Here is a 21337-nt window from a genome sequence, read left to right as displayed (position 1 = left end):
AAAGTTGTAATAGCTTCACGTAAAACACGTAAATGATGTTTATAGTTATTTTTTACGATGTATTGTTTGTTAGTGCCGTTTTTTAAGGAGTATGCTATCGACATCTAACAATTAGCATGTTTTGAGGAGCAGTTTATTCTTCCAATTCAACTTACACCTACAAGGCCGCTATTTAGCTGTTACTGCTCATAAGCGTACATAACGCGGATGCAACATAATTTGATGTCGAAACTAAGTTTAGTTTATTTCGTTTGGTAAAAAAACGCAATCTCTGAATCAAAGGTAATAAACACGCTAGACCTTCCTTTTGTCAGGTGTATGTAACAGGAACTTCTGTGACAGTACTTTTTTAGAATCCCCGCTGCAAGCAACAATTACTTTGCTTATTAAAGATCCTTTGCATATAGTTGCTTCAATTTGCTTGATGAAGAAAAATCATAGTAGATTTATTGCACGAAAAGCAATAGGTTGCAACAAAACATTGGGCATTATTAAGCGCAAACAGTAATATTAGGCATTTAAGTGGATTTGAACAATGATATAATATATACAATTGAAGAATTGTGTGATATAAAACTTTAGCATGTAAAACCTAACATAGATTAGGGAGAGAATTTTGCAAATACAATGTGTAAAATAAGGCAAATTTCAGGTGAGCCAATAGAGGGGAATTTAAGGAGTTCTATAAATTGCCAATTTCATTCTAACTTTAATAGGTCATAAGTTAATTTAACTATTCCATTTCAATGCACTTTCCTATAAACTGCAGGAAATAAGTTGACAAAGTAAAAATGCTTTTGATCTAAATTACATGTACTAATTGAACATTAAATAGTTGATATATTTTACTTTCCAGTATGAATTAAATTATCACATATATGGTTGTCATGCAGTTACACACACACCAACAAAGCAAACCAAGCATGGACTTTCGTTTTATTCTGTAAAGTGAAAAAAAAAAATTAAGTGCAACCCAATTTATAATAACAACAATTACATTACCCCCAGTTTATTCAGTGTGATTGACACGCTTTTCTATTCTTTACACTAAAATAGGTAAGTTTATGCTTAATTTCACATTTAAATTTTTGCCTGGCAAGTAACAGAAGTTCTTCATCAGTTGAAATTTTTACTTCTGTAATAATTTTATCTGTGTTTGGGTCCACAATTTCCCTGACAACAAAACAGTCATCAAAAAACCTTAACATTTTCTTTGGTTCAAATCGCATTAAAAGTATTTTATGGTACAGCGTAGATTGATCATTATCATGTAAAAAGTCAATGCAGTCTTGAAAGTCTTCTGAATTTGCAGGCAAAGTGTTGAATCGAAACAAAAAAGTCCAGTGTTGTGATTCTTCCTTTGCGCATTCACTGTCACAAAATCCAGTTACTGAAGTGGCAGGTCCTTTCTTTGAAATATTGCCTAAACGTTTGTTGTAAAGAAAACAGACCTTTTCAGAAACAACTGACATACATTCTTACCAAGTGCTAGGTCCTTAAACATACATTAAACAAAAATTGAGGGAATTTAGACATGTGATAGCTTTTTCCTCTGATTTATCATGTACTAAATTGCATGTTTAAATGCATTGAAACTAATCTAAAACCCAAATATCTTTACAAACAACAAATATTCTCCTAGAAAAGAATGTCAACAAAGACATTTCAGGTGTAGCAAAGTTAAAAATACTTGCCTTCGACATCCAAAATGGTCTTTTTATGTCTTTCAATATAGCACCATCCATCACGATCATGCATTGTGCGGAATCTGTACCTACCATGGGTTTCAACATATGGTGACATGAGTTCAAGCTTCATTGGGCCAAATGTTATCCAACCCGGATCAACATAGTACTGGTCACCAGAAAGTTCTACCTATAAAGCTTTAGCAAGTTTTCTCTTGAATAACCATTTGAACTAACTTCATTGATTTCACTAAATCTAAGACAGTATTGTTTTTTGCAACCAACACCTGTTATTACACTCAAAATTTTTATCCGCAGATCATTTAATTTGAACCAAATTTGATAAACTACCTTTAAAAAGTGTGTTTTAAAAAAAAACTTTCACACACAAAAATACACAAAAGAACGTGGTGCTTAAACTAACCAGTAAAACCATATGGTGATGATCACGTGTGAATTTTTCTGAACGCTCCTGATAAAAGTCAGCTTCAAAAAACTTAACTTTGTAACCAAGCTTCCGTAGAATCCACATAAATAAATAATTCAGTTCACAACAAATTCCACCTTGTCTTTCAATGACTATTTTTTGATATATGGCTTCTACGTCAAGAACCGTTCTTTTTCCACCCCAAAACTGAAGGCTAGAGTATGGAACTGCCAGTTTGTATGCATAAGAAAGTAATTGTAAGTTTTCCACATTAGGTTCTCGATTACCATTGTATTCAATCCTTTTCAAACACTTATCAATTTCCATTGTGCTTTTAGTTTTCTTCCAAATTCTTCAGGAATCTAAAAAAGTGATTTGTGATCAGATAATAACAGTGATTGGAATTTTTGAACTAATGATTACATTAACTAGAAACAAGTAAATATATTAAATTAATTTGTATTGATAAATAACTTTAAAATATGTGCGAAAATTTTTGTTAAAGCTCTTGCCTCACCTGAGATTTAAGTCATCCCAATTAGTAGGTAAAGTAACTGCTGCACCACGCATTTCAAAAACGTTCACGGTAGGTTGTATCGAGAACACCTGTTAAACTTTAACTAGAGTTGGGTGTTGACTTTCCACGTTATTGACGCCATACAGTCGCGACTTCTTGCCATACATGATTGTTTTTTTGCCTAACGCAGAGCTAATCCTCAAAATTTTCATAGTCCAAATACTAATATTTCATAAATTACCACTAAAACAACGGCACATTTGCAAAAACGATCAATAGAAATTTAACCGTATTGCGAAATAACCCTACGGTACTTACCCAGTTGAGAGTTTGTCGCTTTTATTAATTTTACTTCTTTAATTAATCCTGATCACTGCGACTTCAAATTCGACTTCATAGCGAAAGTAAAACCCTTTTAAACAATTTTGGGTGAAGTTTTGTCTATTATTTTGTTTGTCATTGCGTAAATAACGAAACATTGGTTAAAGAACAGCAATTTATAGCCGAACACAAATTAAGTTCAAAATAGCATGCAATGTAAAACTTTTATAGCCAAACACAAATGCACAACAATGTAAAAATTACTTGATTTTGGAAATAATGTCAACAGTATGTTAAAGGAAGTTAGGTTAACTGTGGGTAATGAATAAATTTGTCAGTGAAAGTGAAATTGCTGAAAAGCGCCGCCTTCGACAAGAGGAATGGGAAAAGGTGCGGAAAGCTGAAGACCCAGTCGAAGCCCCAGAGGAGGTGTATGACCCACGGTCACTGTTTGATCGCTTACAGGAACAGAAAGATAAGAAACAAAATGAATTTGAAGAAAGCATCAAGTTTAAAAATCAGTTCCGTGGCATTGACAAAACTGAAGCAGACTTTTTGGACATGGTTTCAACACAAGCTTCGTTAATTGAAAAACAGAAAAAAGATGAAGAGAAAAAAGAGTTGGAAGAATTTCGAGCTGCTGTCAGAACTGTGAAAAAAGTTGAACCAAATGACAATTCTGATAAAATGCCTAAAACTGAAAGTTTTGTTAAAAAGTCAACCAATAAGCAACTTAAACTTTTGCAAAGTGGAATTAAAAGAAAAAGCACTCCCTTGCCAGAGAAAAATGCAAAACGAACAACAAATGAGAAGCAGACTGATAACAGAAATGTAACTCCTGTCTCTAACATAGGTACAGACAATGAGAAAAAAGAAACAACACCTACACCACCAGGTAAATCTAATGCATTGCTACCAGGTTTATCGTGCTATGGATCAGATGAAGATTCAACGAACAGTGAAGAAGAATTGGATGATAATAAAACTTGAGAACTCAATGTGTGCAACAGGCTCTGTCATCTACTTGGCCTTAATTAGGTAAACAATTTACACATTGTATGCTCTGTAGCCACATAGTAATTGTTCTTCTGTGTTTTTATATTAAATCATACAACAGTTGCTTTTGGTAATATATCTTTTTTGTATTGTTATTACTCTTTGTGCTGCAACTCTTAATGGAATTATAAAACACTATTACTAATTAAGAACTTTGTGTCTAAATGTATAGAAATCAAATAACTACACTAGAAAAAAGTAGAACTGCAGCAATTTATTGCATGTATACATGTTAAATACAATGAAAGATCCACACTTGCAACAATCACAAAAAAGCAGTGCAAAAAATCATTTACACTGCATAAAAATATATATAGGTTAAATTTTTTCTGATTATGTAACAGTCAAAATTACAAAGATTGAGGTGATAATTCAAGTTCACAAATATAAAATAGGTTGCAAACTATTTTGAATAACTATATGAATATATACATATGTCAGGTGATAAGATATGAACTAAGGCAGATATTACACTACATTTTGATGAATAAGTTAATGATGGCATAGAAAACTTTCTAAAAAAAAGAGGTGAATGGTTTTACCAAAATGTAGTCATAAATTAATTCAATGTCCTAGTGTTTTTTACTATTTTTATTTTTCCAAACCACTGTAGTAGTTTCTGGTGGCAAAGGACAATAATTTATTGTTTCTTGCAACTAAAATATGATAGTTTGTGATTTATTTCACAGTTAAATATCTCTTTGGCTACCCTAACAAGATCATCATCAGTTTTCAATTTCACCTCTTCCAAAATCTTGTCTGTGTTTGGATCAACACTTTCTTTAATGGCATAAGAGTCACCAAAAAACATAAGAAACTTATTTGGAGTAAATCGAATCATTGCAAAATTGTCATACAAAATAGACTGCTCGTCATCATGCAGATAATCCAAACGATACTGAAAATCTTCTACTTTTGCAGGTGTAGTGTCAAAACGAAACATAAAAGTCCAGTGATCTGATTCTTCTTTAGCACATTCATCATCACAATATCCTGTTGATGACGTTGCTGGGCCTTTTTTTAAAATGTTACCTGCATAAACGTTAAAATTTAAATAAGTGTGAATCATTTAGTGCAGAAGAAAGCATAAAAGTAAAGTATGTTAAAAACAATCAAACTAGAATATACAGAAACTAGAATAGTGGTTTTGCTATATATTGCTAGTTTATATATATATACTACATCATAATTAAACTGTATCACATATAACATTTACTATATTTATAATGGATATATATTTGGCACACCGTTAAGTTTCTACATACCAACAATATGATTGCTTAGCTGGGCTTTTTACGTCCAAAACCTGTTCTGAAACAGTTCTATTAATGTTTCAGTTTGATAAGTCATGTTACACAGGTGTAACAAATCGTGCTGCGTTGTCGCTCTGCATTTCGAAACACGAATAAGTTGACATACATTAAAGTTTACAGCACAATATAACTAACATCGTAACATCTTAATTCCAACTAGTGAGAAAATGGTCAAGTCACAACTGCGTTCAAGCGTGAAGCAGAGACACTTTTTTCCATATCGTCAATCACCCATATTGCGTCAGCTGTGCACTGAGCGAGCACAAATTTGACAAAAGACAGCATGTAAAAACATACTTGAGGCTGTAAGAGTAATTACTGAGCTGATTGCACTGACATTTTTAACAGCCAACAAGGAGCACCCTATCCACAACTGTTTAAAATTTCAGCAGGTTAAGTCTTGTATTTCTAAGCTCATTAACATGTGAACAAACAAACAAATATTTGAGGGTAAAGGGGTGAAAATTGATATATACAACTTCAAGTTACAAAATACTTAAAAATACGCTGCAATGTACCAAGCAAAAAAGTATGAAACTCCAGAATCATATGCTTTACCAAGTATAGCATATGACCAAGTTAGACCAATATCTATGTGTGTAAATTTGAAAAAGTTTGAACCATTCTTTCTTGATCAAAACGTGAGAACAAATCCGAGTTAAAAATTTCACGTTTTGGGGGGCTATGGGTGAACCGAGGGATCAAACAGGGTCAAAATTCACATGGACTATCTTTAGACCAATATCTATAATGTGTGCAAATTTGAAAAAGTTTGAACCATTCTTTCTTGACCAAAGCATGGAAACAAATCCACGTTAAACAGGAAAAAAAGATATAGACATAAACAATATGTGTCCCCTTCAGGAAAGGGGACCCATAAATATCATGTTTGTGTTGTTACACAGGTACTAAATTCTGGGAAAAAAGTTTTTATTTGTTTTGGTATACCTTGTGCATCTAAAACTGTTTTCTTGTGCCTTTCCATGTAATACCAACCATCACGACTTGACATTTTTCTCATTCTGTATATTGCATGAGTTTCAATGTGGGGCAACATGTGTTCAAATTTCATTGGGCCAAATGTAAACCATCCTGGATCAACAAGATACTTGATATTTTCTACAGTCACCTAAAGGTACAACGATAAAGATTAAGAGCTAAATGTGGTAATGTCAACACAGGTGTTCATTTAATTTGAAACATGACAGTAAATTTGTGGCTAATAAAAACACATTGCCCTCAGGGGCGCTGACATACGAAGTAATTTTCATAGCGTGAAACGAAATGGTGTAAAAAAGTGTTTTGCACAGTTTATGACCAATAATTTCGTAACATAATATTTATAAAGGAGTAATTAAATGGCTATGGTGTACACTGATGTAATTGCAGTGTGGTAAAAGTGACCATGAAAAAATATAATAATAATAATATTACCATTTAAAGTCATGTTTCTAGAATACCAGAAAAAAAATGTTATTACTATTTGCGCAATTCTTACCAGGGGTACACAAATAGGATTTAAATCTACTGGTAGACAAATCTTGCAAACAAACATAAACTGGGAAAATAATTTAAAACTTTTGCTCACCAATGGTATCATGTGATGATGGCTTGGAGAAAATCCTTCAAAAAATTCATGAAAAAACTCTGCAGGGCAAAATTCTATGTCATAACCAAGTTGCTGAAGAAGCCAAAGAAACAGATAGTTCAGCTCATAGCAAATGCCACCCCCTTTTTCAGTCACAATTTTATCATACATTTTCTTCACGTCAAGAGTACTTCTTGCTCCTCCAAAGAAATTGGAACTTGTATATTGGATGTTGATTTTTTGTGCATATGACAAAGCACGGAGGTTTTCTAGATTTGGTTCCCGAGAACCGTAGTAACAAATGCGATCTAAATAAGCGTCAACATTCATAGTTGCTAGTTTATAACATAACCTACAAAAATTAAAACAAGATTGCATGTTAATTTTCTGGCTCACCACTTCTTCCAAGTCATGAGTTTGGCTGTTTTCCATGGAAGGTTGCCAACTTTATGCAAAGACTACATGCCGGTGCTAAAGAATATTATGCACTAGATAGGAGCAGCAAAACAAAATGCATGTGAATAGCAATGCATGCAGCTATACGGAAACTTTTTGACTCGGTACTTTTGCTATTGCATCATTGCACAACTCACTAATTCAGTTGTTCTTCTGGACAAAAATTGAAAAATACACAATGCACAACAAAGCATACCGCAGTAAACCAGCTTCGTATTTAGGAGTAGATTGCATATTTTTCATAGTATGACATCGTTGAAATAGACTGCATTTAAATAAAACTCAGCAGAAGCATCGGACATAACATGCTAGCCGTGGATAGCATGGCATGCTAGCCGTAGATATTTATAGGTACCTGCCCCACCCCTGTTAAAAGCAATGACCACTCTACTCTTTTTGGTTACATTAGATTACATTACAATGCCTGACTTTCCAGGCCCTCACCTCACGTATTTTACATGGGGTAATTCCCCAATTAAAACCATGATTTGACAGTTGACACAAATACTGCCTTTTTTATTTGAGGAATCAAGCCCTAGGATGTAATCTTGGAGTTAAACAAGGTTCGCAAAATCAAACTCGTGATTGTACAACACCCACTTTTGTGACTTACCATTAGAAGGTTGCAAGTCGCGGATCCCGGATACCTTAATAACAAAGAAAGTGTTTTAAACTAAAAGTAGGACTGTTTTACTACAGCACGCTAATCGCTGTAACAAAAGATTGTATATCTTGTGATCTATAGGCTAAAAGATAGAACGGTAAAAGTTTACTCCGGTACTATGTGGAACAATAAACAATTTAGGTGCATCATACCCTATTGTAGGCCTACCATATTTTCACCCCCCGAAAAGAGGACACATTGTTAAAAAAAAACAGGTTGGATAGAGTTTGACGTTTATCACATCACAACACTAAAATAAGCGTGTAAAAATTAAAACCTGTATTCTTTAAAAAATAAGCTAAAGATGTGTATTTGGCTGTTTTCAAAGGCACAATTGTCACATATGTGTTTGGTAAATCAGAAATTCTTCAGAAAGGAGGACATTTGGGCACTTTTTCTTGTCCTCGGAGGACAACTTGGTTTTTGGTAAAAAGGAGGACATGTCCTCCAAAAAGAGGACGTATGGTAGGCCTACCCTATTGGGACTATATTCTCAAATGTGCTGGAGTGGGTAATAAACACTGTATAGTGTGGCTTGTGAGCACTGGAAAGGTATAATAATAATTTCAATTTTAGGCCTGTTGTAATTACAGATCTTCACCCAATCCCTAATAGCCCTAATCGTCAGCAATTTCATGCGTTTTGTTACGACTGTAGGGGTTGGTCGAGTTGGCTTTATACTTATTACTACAGAATTATTTTTTGCTGTAAACGTTTATACTCTAAGTCCTTGGCTATCTGAGCTACTGCTTGTCTGAACTTAGTCCGATATAGCGGACGGCGTTTAAACTTTAAACTTAGTTTATTGAGTTTGTGGTTTAAGAGAGAGATTAAGAGTTCGTTAAGAGAGCTACCGATATCGTCACTGATGTTGTTAGAGTGTGTGTGAGAGAGAGTTAGTCTCTGATATGGTTACAACACACGTTAATATAGCCTATATAGCAGGGGTTCCCAACCTGTGGTACGAGTGGTACGCGTAGGTTTTTTAGGTGGCACGCGAGTAGCTTCCGTTTTTTCACAAAAACCTGGATTCACAACTTTACATTTTGTTTATATGGCTTTGATAACAACCAAAAATACCGAAGCCTATTCTGATTGGTACGTAACTATTCCTGTTGTTTCGTGTCATTACGATCTGCAAAATGCAGGTCATGTCAACAAAATGATGTCGACGACCGAAGAAAACGATCGTACAATCACGTGATAAAGTTACTCGTATGACATTTGTGCTTATTTGTACTATAATACACGATACAGTTGATTAGTTAGATTGCGTATTTTAAACGAGTATCAAGCAAAGCAGGCAAAAATGACTTTTTAGCTTTTCTTAAAGTTTTTTAAAAACAACCCGGTAAAGTATGGGTTTTAAAAGGTCTTATAAATGTTTAGTAACTAAAAGTCTAAAACTACACACAGCCTTGCAATTATTATGTAAAGTTCACTTCAACTGTTTGTAAAGAATACATAAAATAAAACATTACAACACAGCATCATGTCGGCATCTTTAATAAAATCAATAGGTTTCGAAATTAAGTCCATCAACACACAACCTTCAACATTGAGGGGACATAATAACATTTAAAAAGGCACTTGCTGCGAAGTAATATTGTCAAAAGTGTTTAATGTCCCAAACATAAATTTTTAGAAAGAGTAATATGGAGTGCAATTACATGACGTAAAAACACACTAAAAGTAACAATAATGCTGAATCAAAGTCTTGCTTGCTGTGAGTTAATATAAGACAAAGAAAGTTGTCTGAAGAGAGTTCAAATACTTTTTTACAGTTTGTTCTGGGCTAAACAAAAAAGTTCTATTTCGTATAGAAATTATAGACCGTTATTTTGAGGTTTGTTACTAAAAAAGTTAATTTTGTGCTTGGTATTGTAATTGTAATACTTTTTACAGGCCTCGTGCACTTCATCATCATCGTGCAATGAAATATCCGATAAAATTTTATCTGTGTTCGGACCTAAGCTTTCCTTGACGGTGACATTTTCGCCGAAAGTCACAATATATCGGTCTTTCTCAAATCGGTGCATTATCATGTGAGTTCTCAATAGCCCCTTTTCATAATCTTGATGGTGATCACAGCATTCTATGAAATCATCCAACTGCTTTGGTTCCATGCTCATTCGAAATAGTGAACTCCAGTGAGAGGATTCTTCCTTTGCACATTCTTCATTGCAGTAACCAGTAGGAACCCCAGGGGGTGCTGGACCTTGCTTTAATACATTTCCTTAAGAAAAGAACCTGTTTAGAGAAGAATTTCTATGCCTTGCCCACAGGAATGATTGGCACATATTTTGTAGTTAGATGTGCAATGTATGCGATATTCGCACGGTACACATGAATATTTTTTGTTGCAACGGAAAAGTGGATAATTTCGGATTGGATTTCGGCTTTATTTTGTTCAAACCGTTTTTTTTTAGGACAGACTTTCTATAAGGCATCTTTTGCCACAATTCTACCAGCTTTCAGAACCAATTTACGGTTCGGATCCGGCTTCAGGCAGTTTTAGGCTCAGGACGGATTCGATCCATTTTTAACAGTGCATATGTAACACTGGATGGTTGTTGATGTGCTAAGTTACACAATTGTTCTTGTTTTGTTATTTCAGTGTTGTATTAGTGACTGTAACCGGTCCACGTTACGACCACGTCAACTTCCAGTTTTTCTAGTTGCACAACCTTGAATTAAAACGTAAACTTGCCACCAGAAGTTCTCAAATTTGCCCATCTGGCTTATTTCGGGATGTAAACAACTTTAATCCCGGGAAATCCCAGGATTTTATTTGATATTTGGTAATTTTGTAATATTTGTTTGTTTGTTACATTTTAACTTTCAGGAGGCGGGCAAAGCATTAATTTATTCTGGTCACGAGGTTTTCAAAATTGAAAAATATTTTTTTACAAAATGAAAATCAGTTTCGAAATTTTTTAAACTGTTCCGCCGTTCAAAATTTAAAATATTTTTTACAAAATTAAAATCAGTTCTCGATTTAGGCGGTTGGTGAGTTTTAAACAATTTAGTTCAACCCCTCAGGTTCCACTGGGTTGGGGCATTGCCGCTAAAAGTAATGGAGTGGGTATCGGGTAAAACACATAAATTGGCAGGTTTTTACAAACTGGATAGCTATAACGCGAATTTGACAAACTGAAGAGCGATAAGATGGGTTCTAACACTGTTGTACTGTTCGCAAATTTGCAACAGCAGAACTATTTATCATTACTGTTTGTTACAAGAAACCTCGGGGAACCATTTAATTCACGGAAACCCTGTTAGTGTCGCACGCCTAGTTGAAGAGTTCAACTTAAAAAGCAATCAATTATTGTCCCGGTATACAGAGAAAATTCCGCGATATATTGTTTTGAAATTTGTCCAGGATCCTGAGAAAGAAACTCTACTTGCCACGTACCATCAGCATCCAACACAGTCTTCTTATGTCGTTCAATGAAATACCAGCAGTCGTCCTCTCCCGGGATATTTCTCGACCTATACATCGCATGAGTTTCAACATGAGGTTCCATATGTTTGACTTTCATGGGACCCACTATCACCCAACCCGGATCTGGGATGTAATACTCCCCATCAATCTTGACCTGAAAACAAATTTAATTAATAAGTTTACCTTGTTCAAAGTATGCAACAAATAGGTACAAGTATACGTAGTACGTTGTTTTCGCTTTTGCGTCGAGACAACAGACAAGACGGTGCATTAAGTCCCACTTAATTGTTTCAAAATAAACTGGAATTTTTGCAACATAGGCAACACGACGTTTATTTGTTCATAAGTTTCTTCCAACATTACATTAGTTTCCAGCCTACATTAAACAATGTAAGTTACTTTTGTATCCATCTGTAGGTGGGTTACAAAGCCGTGTTAATTGTCCGTTTGCAAGGTACTGCAACGGCCTAAACTTAATCGAAGGTGACCAAAGTTTTGGCGTCAACAGTGCAAAGTAGGATGTATTATAAAACGTTAATCGCTTTTACTTCTATTGCCCGCCGTAACAAGTGACCCAAAAATAAATCGTCGTTAAACTTGCTAATTTGCAAACGCGCAAACGTACAGTCAACGTCTTAAACAGAACGAAGAAATTGTGTGAAGTGACTGTTTGCAAAATAATTTGCCAGAACCTACAGGCATGTAAAAAGTATCTGTGTTTAGTCAGCATGTAAAAAGTATCTGTGTTTTGTCCCAAAGTATGGTTATGGGTACAGACACTGAACATGGCATAGGCATCCGCCAAGTCGCACTCTGGTATTTTTTTGAACTCTACGCCTGTGCTCATAACACTCTTTAGCGTTGCTCTGTACTTTATCTTTTAAATTTACTAACATTTGGCAGGCCACATGAACTCCGTAGTTTGCCCACCCTTGGACTAGGCAAAATTAATTCTATATGACGTTGCAGGAAATCTTTTGTAAGGAATAAATAAATTTTGGTTATTAAATATTACAAAGTTTAATACGATTCGGCAAATCCGAAAAAACGGTCGCGGGCCGGATGAAATGAACTTGCGGATCGGCTCTGGCCCGCTGGTCATAGTTTGGTTGTTTTAAAAGCAACAAATTCGTACAGATTTGCTGCAACCGGGAAAAAATAATACAAAAGTTAACAAATCCACAATCATTTATGAGTTGTGAGTTCTAACCAATAAGTATCTGCATTTTGAAATGGACAACTATGCAATAACAAAGCACTTACAAACAACAAAATATGATAGTATGGGATAGAAAATCCATTTGTTCCAGGGTTAAAGAACGCCCCCTGTCCACAATGTACTTGGTATCCCAAATTTTGCAGAAGCCACATAAAAAGACTGTTCAGCTCGTAGCAGATACCTCCGCGCTTGTTGGTTACGACTTTTTGATAAATCACATCTAGGTTTATAACAATACGTTCGCCCCCAAAAATGTCCATACTGGTGTACGGCACATGTATTTTATGAGACAATGAAAGAGCGCCTAGATTTTCTAGGGTTGGTTCCCTTGAACCGGTGTAATTTATTCGTTCCAAGTAATCGTCTACATTCATTTTAACTGAGCTCATTGTTTGAGGTGTATAGTGCAGAATAGGTAAAAATCTGTCAATGATAGAGGACAAGAAAATACTTCTTTATTTTTGTTCAATTTTATTTTGTTGCATAATTTTATCTGGAAAAATGTTGGTCAGAAATATTTTTCACTAATATGCACATAACGGTTTTCTTAAACTTTGTACTTTGTAATTCTTTTCACAATTAACCTGCAAAAAGTCGCAACCTTTTTTCATGTCTATGTTTTACCTAGAATAATTGTGATTTGGGCCTTTCATAGTTTGCTTTCACATCTAACAACTACAACCTCATAAAGTACATTTTTGTATTTAAATTCAATTATAACTCCTGCCTTAAAGCAATACAAATATTATAAGGGTATAAGAAAACCAGTCTAAACTGTAAAACTGAACACGTTTTATAAACATAACTGCTCAATAGCTAGTTATCTGCCAACGAAGCACCCTTGTACGCTAACCTAGTTAACTCGACAGTCGACACACCAGTTTTTCGTCCCTGTCCAGCGCCGTTAACAAAAGAGGGCTTCAGACGGCAAACAGTCTGGCGCGGTCAACACAATAAAGAGACCAGTCATCTGGTCGAGCGAGCCATAAAAAAGAGATGTCCACTGTCCTCTCAACTGGCCGGCTGACAGTAATCGTATTGTTGTCGGTTTGGCAAATAGACAAGTATGCGATGATATTCATCTTTGCCCGAAGCAATACTGCGAAGACATCGCTGGCAAATGCGATGGGAACTTTTTATGTTAAATTCAGAGAGTTGCAAGATGTTTTTTTTGGCCAGAGTTTTTTTGTAGATGTTTTTTTCCTTAATTAGTGTTTTGTCTTGTGCCTTTTTTGTCCAAATCAATATATCCTTGGCATTTTGACCCAAATTTACGTTTTCTATAATGATTTTAAACCCAAATTTGTATTTTTAAGCAATAAAACGAACTGCGTATTTCGTAAAAGAAAGGAATGACCCGAAAAAACGATACAAAAACGTATCAACCACAGACTAGAATGGGAATCATGTATATTATATTTTATTAGATTTTCCAAGTCCACGCCGAAGTGGTAACATATCAACACAACATGTATGATCGTAACAGCTATTGTTTCTATGTTCAATCACCATCAACAGTAACCTCTGACCCCACATACTTGAGCCAGACGCCAAAAGCTTAAACAAACTGTAAAGCTCTTTGACCAAATGTGCACGTGAATTGTCCGTGTGTGATTCACAAGCCAAAATCTCAATCATAAATGAAATGGGGTTTCCTTGTTTTGGTAGGTGTGAAGGTTGGAAATTCTTCTAACGTAAGAACTTAACTCTTAAACAGTTTGCTAAATACCGATGGATGGCGCGAAGAGCATTTAATCAAAAAATATTTTTTAATGTTTGAAAATGATGACGGGTAGGGCTATTAGGGTTGAATGAAGTTGTATAATAAAAATACCAATATTTATAAATCAATTTATAAACTTTGTTTCTTACCTTATCCCACTCTCACTGTTAATTGAAATAACTATACTTTTTACGCCACCTATCGGAATTTAGCACATTGTTTGTGATGTGAGTTCTTGGTTGGTTGCTCTACTCGTTGAAAAATCAGCCACGCATTAGAAGCAGTCAAGCGTGACTGAAACAAAAAAAAAACGATTTTACGTGTTCCCAATCTATATCTATGCTGATTGCTGAAACTCAATGGTAAGACTTACGGACACAATGTTTCTTTCTTTAGGAATTAAACATGTAGCGGTTGTCATGCGAAAGCATTAGATTTAAAATCATAAACTTCTAAAATTACCCAAGTCATTCAAACGTATAGCGTATTTTTATGTGTCCTAAATTTTGTGTTTGTGCGTTGGGGATTAGGCTGTCGCAATTTCCCTTTGTTTCGGAGTCAGGAAGCTTGTGTTTTCAGCCGTGCGCCTGCAAAAGTGATTTAGTGTTCCCTGCTGAATTTTGTACCACGTGTTTTGTGCTATATAAGGTTTTGCGTTTTGTTCAATAAAACACTCTAGATACTGTGCTCTGCACACTCTACGCTCTGGAGTCAGAACTGGGAACACAGTGTGGACAGTGGGAACACACACTGGCCTCAGTCCACAGTCGCGACGGGCCATGATGTCAACAAACTAACGGCAGGGTCCCATGCCCCCAACTGAAAAAAAATCTTACTTTGGTATGAGTTATATATTTTACTTTAAGCATCAAATGACATTGTGGAATGAAGTTGCAGAGCCTAAACTTCTATATGCCAACAGAATATCAGACATAATTGACCAATACTAATCATTCCCACGTATTCAGGACAAAATATCACACCTTGTTGGATTATGCAACAATAGTGAACTCGGTCCAAGCTGAATCAATGTAAAACCATATACATTTTCACTGCACCATTCAGGATTTATTTTATCGACAGATTCGGTTGTTTATGCATATTATTAATCTAAAAAGAGTTTGTTACATTACAGACAAATCTAAAATATTACATCATTAGTAAACAATTGCTTAAATTGTCACACAATAAGATAGTTTAGCAATAATGCAGTCCACGACTGCAACTAGTGTGGAATAGCTGTTCAAAATTCAATTAAATGATAATGTATAGAAATAACTGTAAATAAAAATTTAAAAATGGCATTTCCACATATTTCTCTTCGACGTGCAATGTCATTTAAGTTTTGAACGTATTTTGACATCAAAGTCTGCCGTTAGGCCCCGGTTCCCCAGCCCCGGAGTAGCGTGTACCTTGTGACGGCATTTACATTTACTCCAAACCCCACAAGAAATATCAGTGTTATTGCCGCGATTATATTGATGGTTCCTCGTCCTGACTGCTTTAACTTGTTAAACGCTGTTTGAGATAGGAACCCGAACTTTAACTCTCGGTTGTATTCTTGAATAAATTCGACAGCACATATCGCTTTCAAAACAGCAGTAAGAACTTTGATTTGCAGGCGAAAAACATCACTATATATACCTTATGCACTACCGTGTTTTACCCACAATGCAATAGTAACTTCTTCACTTATTTCATAAATTTTATTTCGTTAATGTTATATTTACAATGGACTCAGACAGAAAAGTGCAACTCGTGTTTGATATTACATTTTACAAATGTATCAAGTTTTCACAAGACTAGGCAAAATAACTGATACTGTGTATATGAGATGACGTGTCCAATCACACGGGTTAACCCTTTTTAAGTGCTGTATGCAGAGATATCTTTTGAGGTGTGAATGATATGCTAATTTAAATACTTATTAAAAGCATGTAATAATATACATGATTCGCAGTTTTGGTGATGACAATTATGTTTACATGCTGTGGTAATGGTTTAGAAAGGACATTTTTACGCCTTTTTTCCATGATGGCGTTGCGTGGATTCTGAATTTAGTAAGAGATATGGTGTATTGGTTGTGTCCTAATAAACTTAGCCTTTACAAACGTCTGCAACGCAATGAAGTTTCTATCACAGCAGATTGTATATTGGCCCATAGGGACAACGCGCGTAAAAGTTAAAATCGCGACATATCAATTCCGATCGGGATTTGTAATTCGGCAATAGGGATTCCAATCAGGCCTGGCGATCTATGATTTCTATGTAAGTGTGCCGTGATCGCTGGTCTGCATCGACGCTTCAGGGCTGATCCCAGCTTTTCATCTATGTCATAGGAATTGTACATTGTGGAGTTTGTTGTAGAGTAGAATTGCTTAACCTAACAGGTGACAAGAATAAATTTACGCTCTGAACGATTAATGGGAAAGCACAGAAAATCAATGGTTTCGTTGTCAGTATATGTGCGAGACCGCTAGATGGTGCAGAAGTTGTCGACTTGCTACATGTGAATACCGTACACAATTTACCTTTTTTTGAAACAGAAGCGAAAAAAATGGTTACATCTCCGGGAGATTAAATTAACGACGCCATTAAACGATGAAGTTTTACTGCTGATCGGACTGGATGTGCCTGAAGCATTTTGGATCGAAGATGAGAGAAGAGGCCGAGCGCGATCAAGACAGTTCTCGGTTGGTGTCGGTACTGCTTCGCCTCGTTCTGATAGATGCAGTGTGTAACACGTCCAGGTAAATCACGTTAACTTGTCTAATTAGTGGTGGCATCAACGTCAGTCTGCATATGAATTAAATACATCTGTGTTATGCGCCACTGTATATCGCCACTCGTGGATAAAGATGCAGGAGTTTGCTGACTCAGCAATTATTATCACCGTAAACGCCCATGCTTCGTTTCGCCACCTATCAACAATTCCCAAACTTGGCTACTGTGAGTTTATACGTGAGTAGTTCTACCGTAAAACCGACGACAAAAGGCAATGTTGAGACAAAAATGGAAAAGACGGACGAGAATAAAAATAGCACCAATCAAAAAGCGACAAGATAGGCTAAAGGCCAGCCTACTTTACCTTAAAGGTCGCAAGTTTATTATTCTTTAATGCACTTACATATTCTTAGGTTTTAACCGACTTAAACAATGAAATAAACAAGCACAGCGTGGGCAAAGTTCCTCCATACTTACTACGGTATATGACAAACCGCGCATATAACAGTAAACAATTTAACAAATCATCATCAAGGTGAGTTCCAAAAATAAGAGTTACAGGGTTAATTCGCAAGGGAATTAAAAGTTTTGCTGAAATCCAAGAAATTTGTCATCAAGTTACGTGAAGCCTGTATACAATCGTTGGTATACTGACCCTGCGTGGTTGGTGTTTATCTTGTTTTGTAAATTAATGATTTACCAGGGAACGCACCAACGCAGTAAGGACAAACACAAGGAGACTGTAATAAACCTAATATTTATGTTCTTATCAATGAGTAACAGTTCAACTGAAACCCATGTCAATTCGTACTGAGATAGATACAAACATCTCACATTGACAATGCTGCGTGTTTTTGGCAGGCAACATATGTTTTAGCTTAAGTGCCTGTTAGAATCTGTTTAGTTCACGTTACAATTAACTGTTTGGAGACTATTTTATTAGTGTATATATGTTTTTGCATTGAATGATAAAATTTTAGTAAGTTCGTTGATATAAATTTGCTTGACGCGTAAAAGCTGGACAGAAATTGTTATCATTAAATTAAAACGAAACCAATTGTGGTTATGTGAAACATGTACCTATATTTTACGAGGTTGCCCAGCTATAATTTTAAATGCTTGCTAATGTTACGAGGTTAAGTTGATGTTTAACCTAGTTTACAGAGCACAACAAAGAGGGCAAACTGAGGTAGCATACTACATTTGATGACAAAAACGATTTTAAATTGCTTTTAAAAGTCGATTTAGCACTTACAGTCCTACTGAGGATATGTAAAGTTCTGGTTGGTCATGACGTTCGGTTTTAGTAGGTAAGTTTATATTTTGTGTTTGCTTGAGCGAAAAGAGTAAGGGAATTTAAACCTGTCGGACAGTTTAAGTCAAAGTAATTGAAAGCCTAACGAATGTATAGAATTACATTAGGCACAGGATAAGATATAACTACTCATGGTTGAGGCTTTCAAAACAATGGTTTTGCTAAAACAACAGCAACTTTGTTTTGTGTCAATATAATCCCTAAGGAGAAAACAACAACAATAAAACAATTCAACATATTGTACCACAATCCCAGGAATGTCATTGGATAAAACACTAATAATTTCTTTGTTTAGATTTATATTTTTAAAAACATGTGGTCAGATTATTTTGCTGTTGGTATTCTCTGGAGCTCTGTGTGTTTTGCTAAGGTAAAATTTTTGTAAACTCTAAACTAAGCAATTTTCTAACTGTGAACTAATTTAAAGTAGCAAAAAGCTGCCTGCATGAGCTAAGAATAGCCAATAACGTTAAAACGAACGTAATTTGCTCACAACCAAATTGGTCTAGTCATCTTTAAACACATATACAAACAGCCAAAATGTCTGATTTTATAAATGCTTCTGTATTAAAAATTACTAGCTAAATTTCGCTTTGTAAAAGAATTGCTTTATTTTTAAAGGCTGATGAATTTTGTGACGGAAGGTATTGTCCAGGTATGCTACAAAAATCAAAAATGTTTATTTTTTCTTCTTTTTTGAACATTTTTTGCTAGCCTATTTGTCACAGTCAGTAAGTGAAGTGTCTATACAAACGATTGTTTAATTAATATTATCTTTACACAAACAATACCTACTTTTGCCAATAGATGTAAAATTAAACAATACAGCTTACATTCCTTTCGCACTTTCAGAGAATTCTTTGATTCTCTTTATCAAAATCTCTCTGTTCATAAAAGTAAGGGAGACTTCTATCTTTTGAAAATTTGACATGAATGTGCTGTTAACAGATAGTGGAAGCAACATAGCCTACTGCTGTGATCCAGATGAATATGAAGGATTTAAATGTTGTTGGTATCAAGCATGGTACGGAACCTGGTGTAAGTTGATAATACAGTTAACACAGTTAATGCAGTGCAGCATTTTCCTAATAAGGCGAATGTCAAAAAATGACAAAAATATGTTTGTCATGATAAAATTTACAGAATGTGACAAAATACACATAATCATCTGTATGATTTAGACACATAACCATATAGCTTAAAAATACAATAAACCCAAACCAAGCACTGCTGACAGTTTGTAGATCGGCCATAGTCTTTAAACAAAAATCTTTTTTAATAGTTTGACGTTTAAAAAGTAGACACCACGATACCAAAAAATCTGTTTTACTGATCCCACTTATTCAAAATTTTAACTTTTGCAGACTTTTGGTTCGGTTTGATACTTGGCATCGTTGTGCTTGTTTGTTTGATCACAATGTGCCGAAAATCGCTGTCACGTCACAGAGGACGCAGATGTAGAAGTACCGAAAGAGCAGAATATCGACGGGAAGCCGTTCCATCAGTATCAGGGATACAGACGGTAAAAAACGCGAATGTCTGCTTTGTGCTTAGATACAGTGATCCTATTTAGAAACCCGCAGAAACTTTGATTTGGAGAAAACTTTTATTGAAAATTGTACCTTTCGCTATAACGCTTTTCGGACTTTATTATCTGTAAGATTTATATTTATTCAAAATCAAGGTAACATTCAAATTATGGTGGACTTTAATGGCATGTAACTAGCAACGGTTGGTGATTCTTGACATAAACCGTAAACGCAGAGCGTAGAGTACCAATGACTTGTGACCTGGTCGGGCTTTTCACTTTTATGTGATGTGAGGAATTGGTGTACTTGATTGAAATCAGGGTCAAGAGCGCTCCTGCTTAAATATGGACTTATAAAACACAGCTGGTCCACGAAGGTTTTGATATTTTGGTAACATTAAAGTATAAGACGATTGTGGTCACTAAAACGGTACATTGTAGTCTGTGCCTTAGACCATCCCTCAAGATATTTGAAACAAAAATATTTGAAAACAAAAAAACGTTTGTTTAAACAGTTTATATTTTTGCTTAAATTTGATGCGACAATACAAAATTCTGTGTGACGTCACCATTTTAGGAGGAGCCGGAAGTGACGTTGAACGTTGACGTTCTTCCGACGTACGAAGAAATACAAGCGCAGGGAATTTCAAAAGAATTTCTTCAGTACGCTGAAACGGAAGGGGTCACAAACTCCGCTTGTGACGTAACAATCACGGATGATATTCAGTAAATCTCTTCATTGCTGTATGATTTCCACAATGTATCTATGCAATTCTGTGTTAGTTGTTATTGCTGTTGTTGTACTGCTTGATGTTGTCGCATTTCTCATAATTTCATACAAATCAAAATACTTCGATACCCCAAAACCAGTTTGAAAAAAAAGCTAGTGAAAAATTATATTAAGCAGTTAACACAAAATATAACATTTTCTGTTTAATTTAAGTGACCTGGCAAACCTCACTGGAGCTATTATCCTTTGCGTTGAACACCTGAATTGCTTCAATTTCTTACATGCTTTTGCGCGGCAATATATCTACTAGGCAAGGAAATAAAAAGCAGAAAAACTAATGAAAAAACCGACTGTGTGAAGAGTTACTACGGATGACATAAAGTATGAACTTTTAAGCAAGAAAGTTTTACAAAAATACACGTATATTTCAAAATAAATGAACCAAACCAGCCAAAAATGTTCGGCCAAACAAGACCTCTTCGGCCAAAAAAGTTCGGCCAAACAAGAACCCATTTCTGTCACGCAAACTACGCTAAATTTAGAAGTAAAAATTTTTGCAGCAGTGAACTAGTCAAATGCACTTTGTTGTTGTACCAAGACGTCTTCACGGTCTCGATCGCTTACTG

The 21337-nt window shown here is 35.3% G+C and overlaps 5 protein-coding genes across 7 annotated transcripts; 2 read left to right on the top strand and 3 right to left on the bottom strand.

The window, feature by feature from the left end:
* Positions 1-422: 422 nt before the first annotated feature.
* Positions 423-3052, bottom strand: LOC145233198 (arylamine N-acetyltransferase, liver isozyme-like). The gene is made up of 4 exons (XM_080097876.1): positions 2630-3052; positions 2110-2474; positions 1695-1875; positions 423-1423 (listed from the first exon to the last, which is right to left on the bottom strand). The coding sequence occupies exons 2-4, from the start codon at positions 2437-2439 to the stop codon at positions 1014-1016; spliced, it is 921 nt and encodes a 306-aa protein (XP_079954002.1). The 5' UTR covers positions 2440-2474; positions 2630-3052; the 3' UTR covers positions 423-1013.
* Positions 3053-3210: 158 nt separating this feature from the next.
* Positions 3211-4991, top strand: LOC145233199 (PSME3-interacting protein-like). The gene is made up of 2 exons (XM_080097877.1): positions 3211-3988; positions 4928-4991. Exon 1 carries the CDS (start codon positions 3272-3274, stop codon positions 3938-3940), a length of 669 nt encoding a protein of 222 aa, XP_079954003.1. The 5' UTR covers positions 3211-3271; the 3' UTR covers positions 3941-3988; positions 4928-4991.
* Positions 4206-8032, bottom strand: LOC145233197 (arylamine N-acetyltransferase, liver isozyme-like). Its single transcript, XM_080097875.1, has 3 exons — positions 6908-8032; positions 6268-6448; positions 4206-5038 (listed from the first exon to the last, which is right to left on the bottom strand). Exons 1-3 carry the CDS (start codon positions 7337-7339, stop codon positions 4647-4649), a joined length of 1005 nt encoding a protein of 334 aa, XP_079954001.1. The 5' UTR covers positions 7340-8032; the 3' UTR covers positions 4206-4646.
* A 1485-nt stretch (positions 8033-9517) lies between these two features.
* LOC145233167 (arylamine N-acetyltransferase, pineal gland isozyme NAT-10-like) lies at positions 9518-13170 on the bottom strand. 2 transcript variants are annotated; one of them, XM_080097837.1, is made up of 3 exons: positions 12736-13170; positions 11443-11626; positions 9518-10263 (listed from the first exon to the last, which is right to left on the bottom strand). In XM_080097837.1, the coding sequence occupies exons 1-3, from the start codon at positions 13078-13080 to the stop codon at positions 9854-9856; spliced, it is 939 nt and encodes a 312-aa protein (XP_079953963.1). In that variant the 5' UTR covers positions 13081-13170; the 3' UTR covers positions 9518-9853. The 2 variants fall into 2 exon arrangements, with proteins under 2 accessions (XP_079953963.1, XP_079953964.1); XM_080097838.1 differs by lacking the exon at positions 12736-13170 and adding an exon at positions 11693-12724.
* A 481-nt stretch (positions 13171-13651) lies between these two features.
* Positions 13652-21031, top strand: LOC145233169 (uncharacterized). 2 transcript variants are annotated; one of them, XM_080097840.1, is made up of 7 exons: positions 13652-15254; positions 16961-17164; positions 18749-18823; positions 19075-19108; positions 19402-19491; positions 19818-19975; positions 20559-21031. In XM_080097840.1, exons 3-7 carry the CDS (start codon positions 18767-18769, stop codon positions 20709-20711), a joined length of 492 nt encoding a protein of 163 aa, XP_079953966.1. In that variant the 5' UTR covers positions 13652-15254; positions 16961-17164; positions 18749-18766; the 3' UTR covers positions 20712-21031. The 2 variants fall into 2 exon arrangements, with proteins under 2 accessions (XP_079953966.1, XP_079953965.1); XM_080097839.1 differs by having other exon boundaries at positions 16961-18448.
* The last annotated feature ends 306 nt before the right edge of the window (positions 21032-21337 follow it).

Source organism: Phallusia mammillata, chromosome 6, assembly GCF_965637545.1.
Source record: "Phallusia mammillata chromosome 6, kaPhaMamm4.hap1.1, whole genome shotgun sequence".
Lineage (NCBI taxonomy): Eukaryota > Metazoa > Chordata > Ascidiacea > Phlebobranchia > Ascidiidae > Phallusia > Phallusia mammillata.
This window is presented reverse-complemented; position numbering and strand designations above follow the sequence as displayed.

Coding starts and splice junctions, on each gene's coding strand:
- LOC145233198 (XM_080097876.1), bottom strand. CDS start 2,439: ATGGAAATTGATAAGTGTTTGAAAAGGATTGAATACAATGGTAATCGA. Junction 1,876..2,109: donor ATCACCATATGGTTTTACTG/GTTAGTTTAAGC, acceptor AAAGCTTTATAG/GTAGAACTTTCTGGTGACCA. Junction 1,424..1,694: donor GACCATTTTGGATGTCGAAG/GCAAGTATTTTT, acceptor ACAAACGTTTAG/GCAATATTTCAAAGAAAGGA.
- LOC145233199 (XM_080097877.1), top strand. CDS start 3,272: ATGAATAAATTTGTCAGTGAAAGTGAAATTGCTGAAAAGCGCCGCCTT.
- LOC145233197 (XM_080097875.1), bottom strand. CDS start 7,339: ATGGAAAACAGCCAAACTCATGACTTGGAAGAAGTGGTGAGCCAGAAA. Junction 6,449..6,907: donor ATCATCACATGATACCATTG/GTGAGCAAAAGT, acceptor TTGTACCTTTAG/GTGACTGTAGAAAATATCAA. Junction 5,039..6,267: donor AACAGTTTTAGATGCACAAG/GTATACCAAAAC, acceptor ACGTTTATGCAG/GTAACATTTTAAAAAAAGGC.
- LOC145233167 (XM_080097837.1), bottom strand. CDS start 13,080: ATGAGCTCAGTTAAAATGAATGTAGACGATTACTTGGAACGAATAAAT. Junction 11,627..12,735: donor ACTATCATATTTTGTTGTTT/GTAAGTGCTTTG, acceptor ATTTGTTTTCAG/GTCAAGATTGATGGGGAGTA. Junction 10,264..11,442: donor GACTGTGTTGGATGCTGATG/GTACGTGGCAAG, acceptor TCTTTTCTTAAG/GAAATGTATTAAAGCAAGGT.
- LOC145233169 (XM_080097840.1), top strand. CDS start 18,767: ATGTGGTCAGATTATTTTGCTGTTGGTATTCTCTGGAGCTCTGTGTGT. Junction 19,492..19,817: donor AGCATGGTACGGAACCTGGT/GTAAGTTGATAA, acceptor TAACTTTTGCAG/ACTTTTGGTTCGGTTTGATA. Junction 19,976..20,558: donor CAGTATCAGGGATACAGACG/GTAAAAAACGCG, acceptor TCACCATTTTAG/GAGGAGCCGGAAGTGACGTT.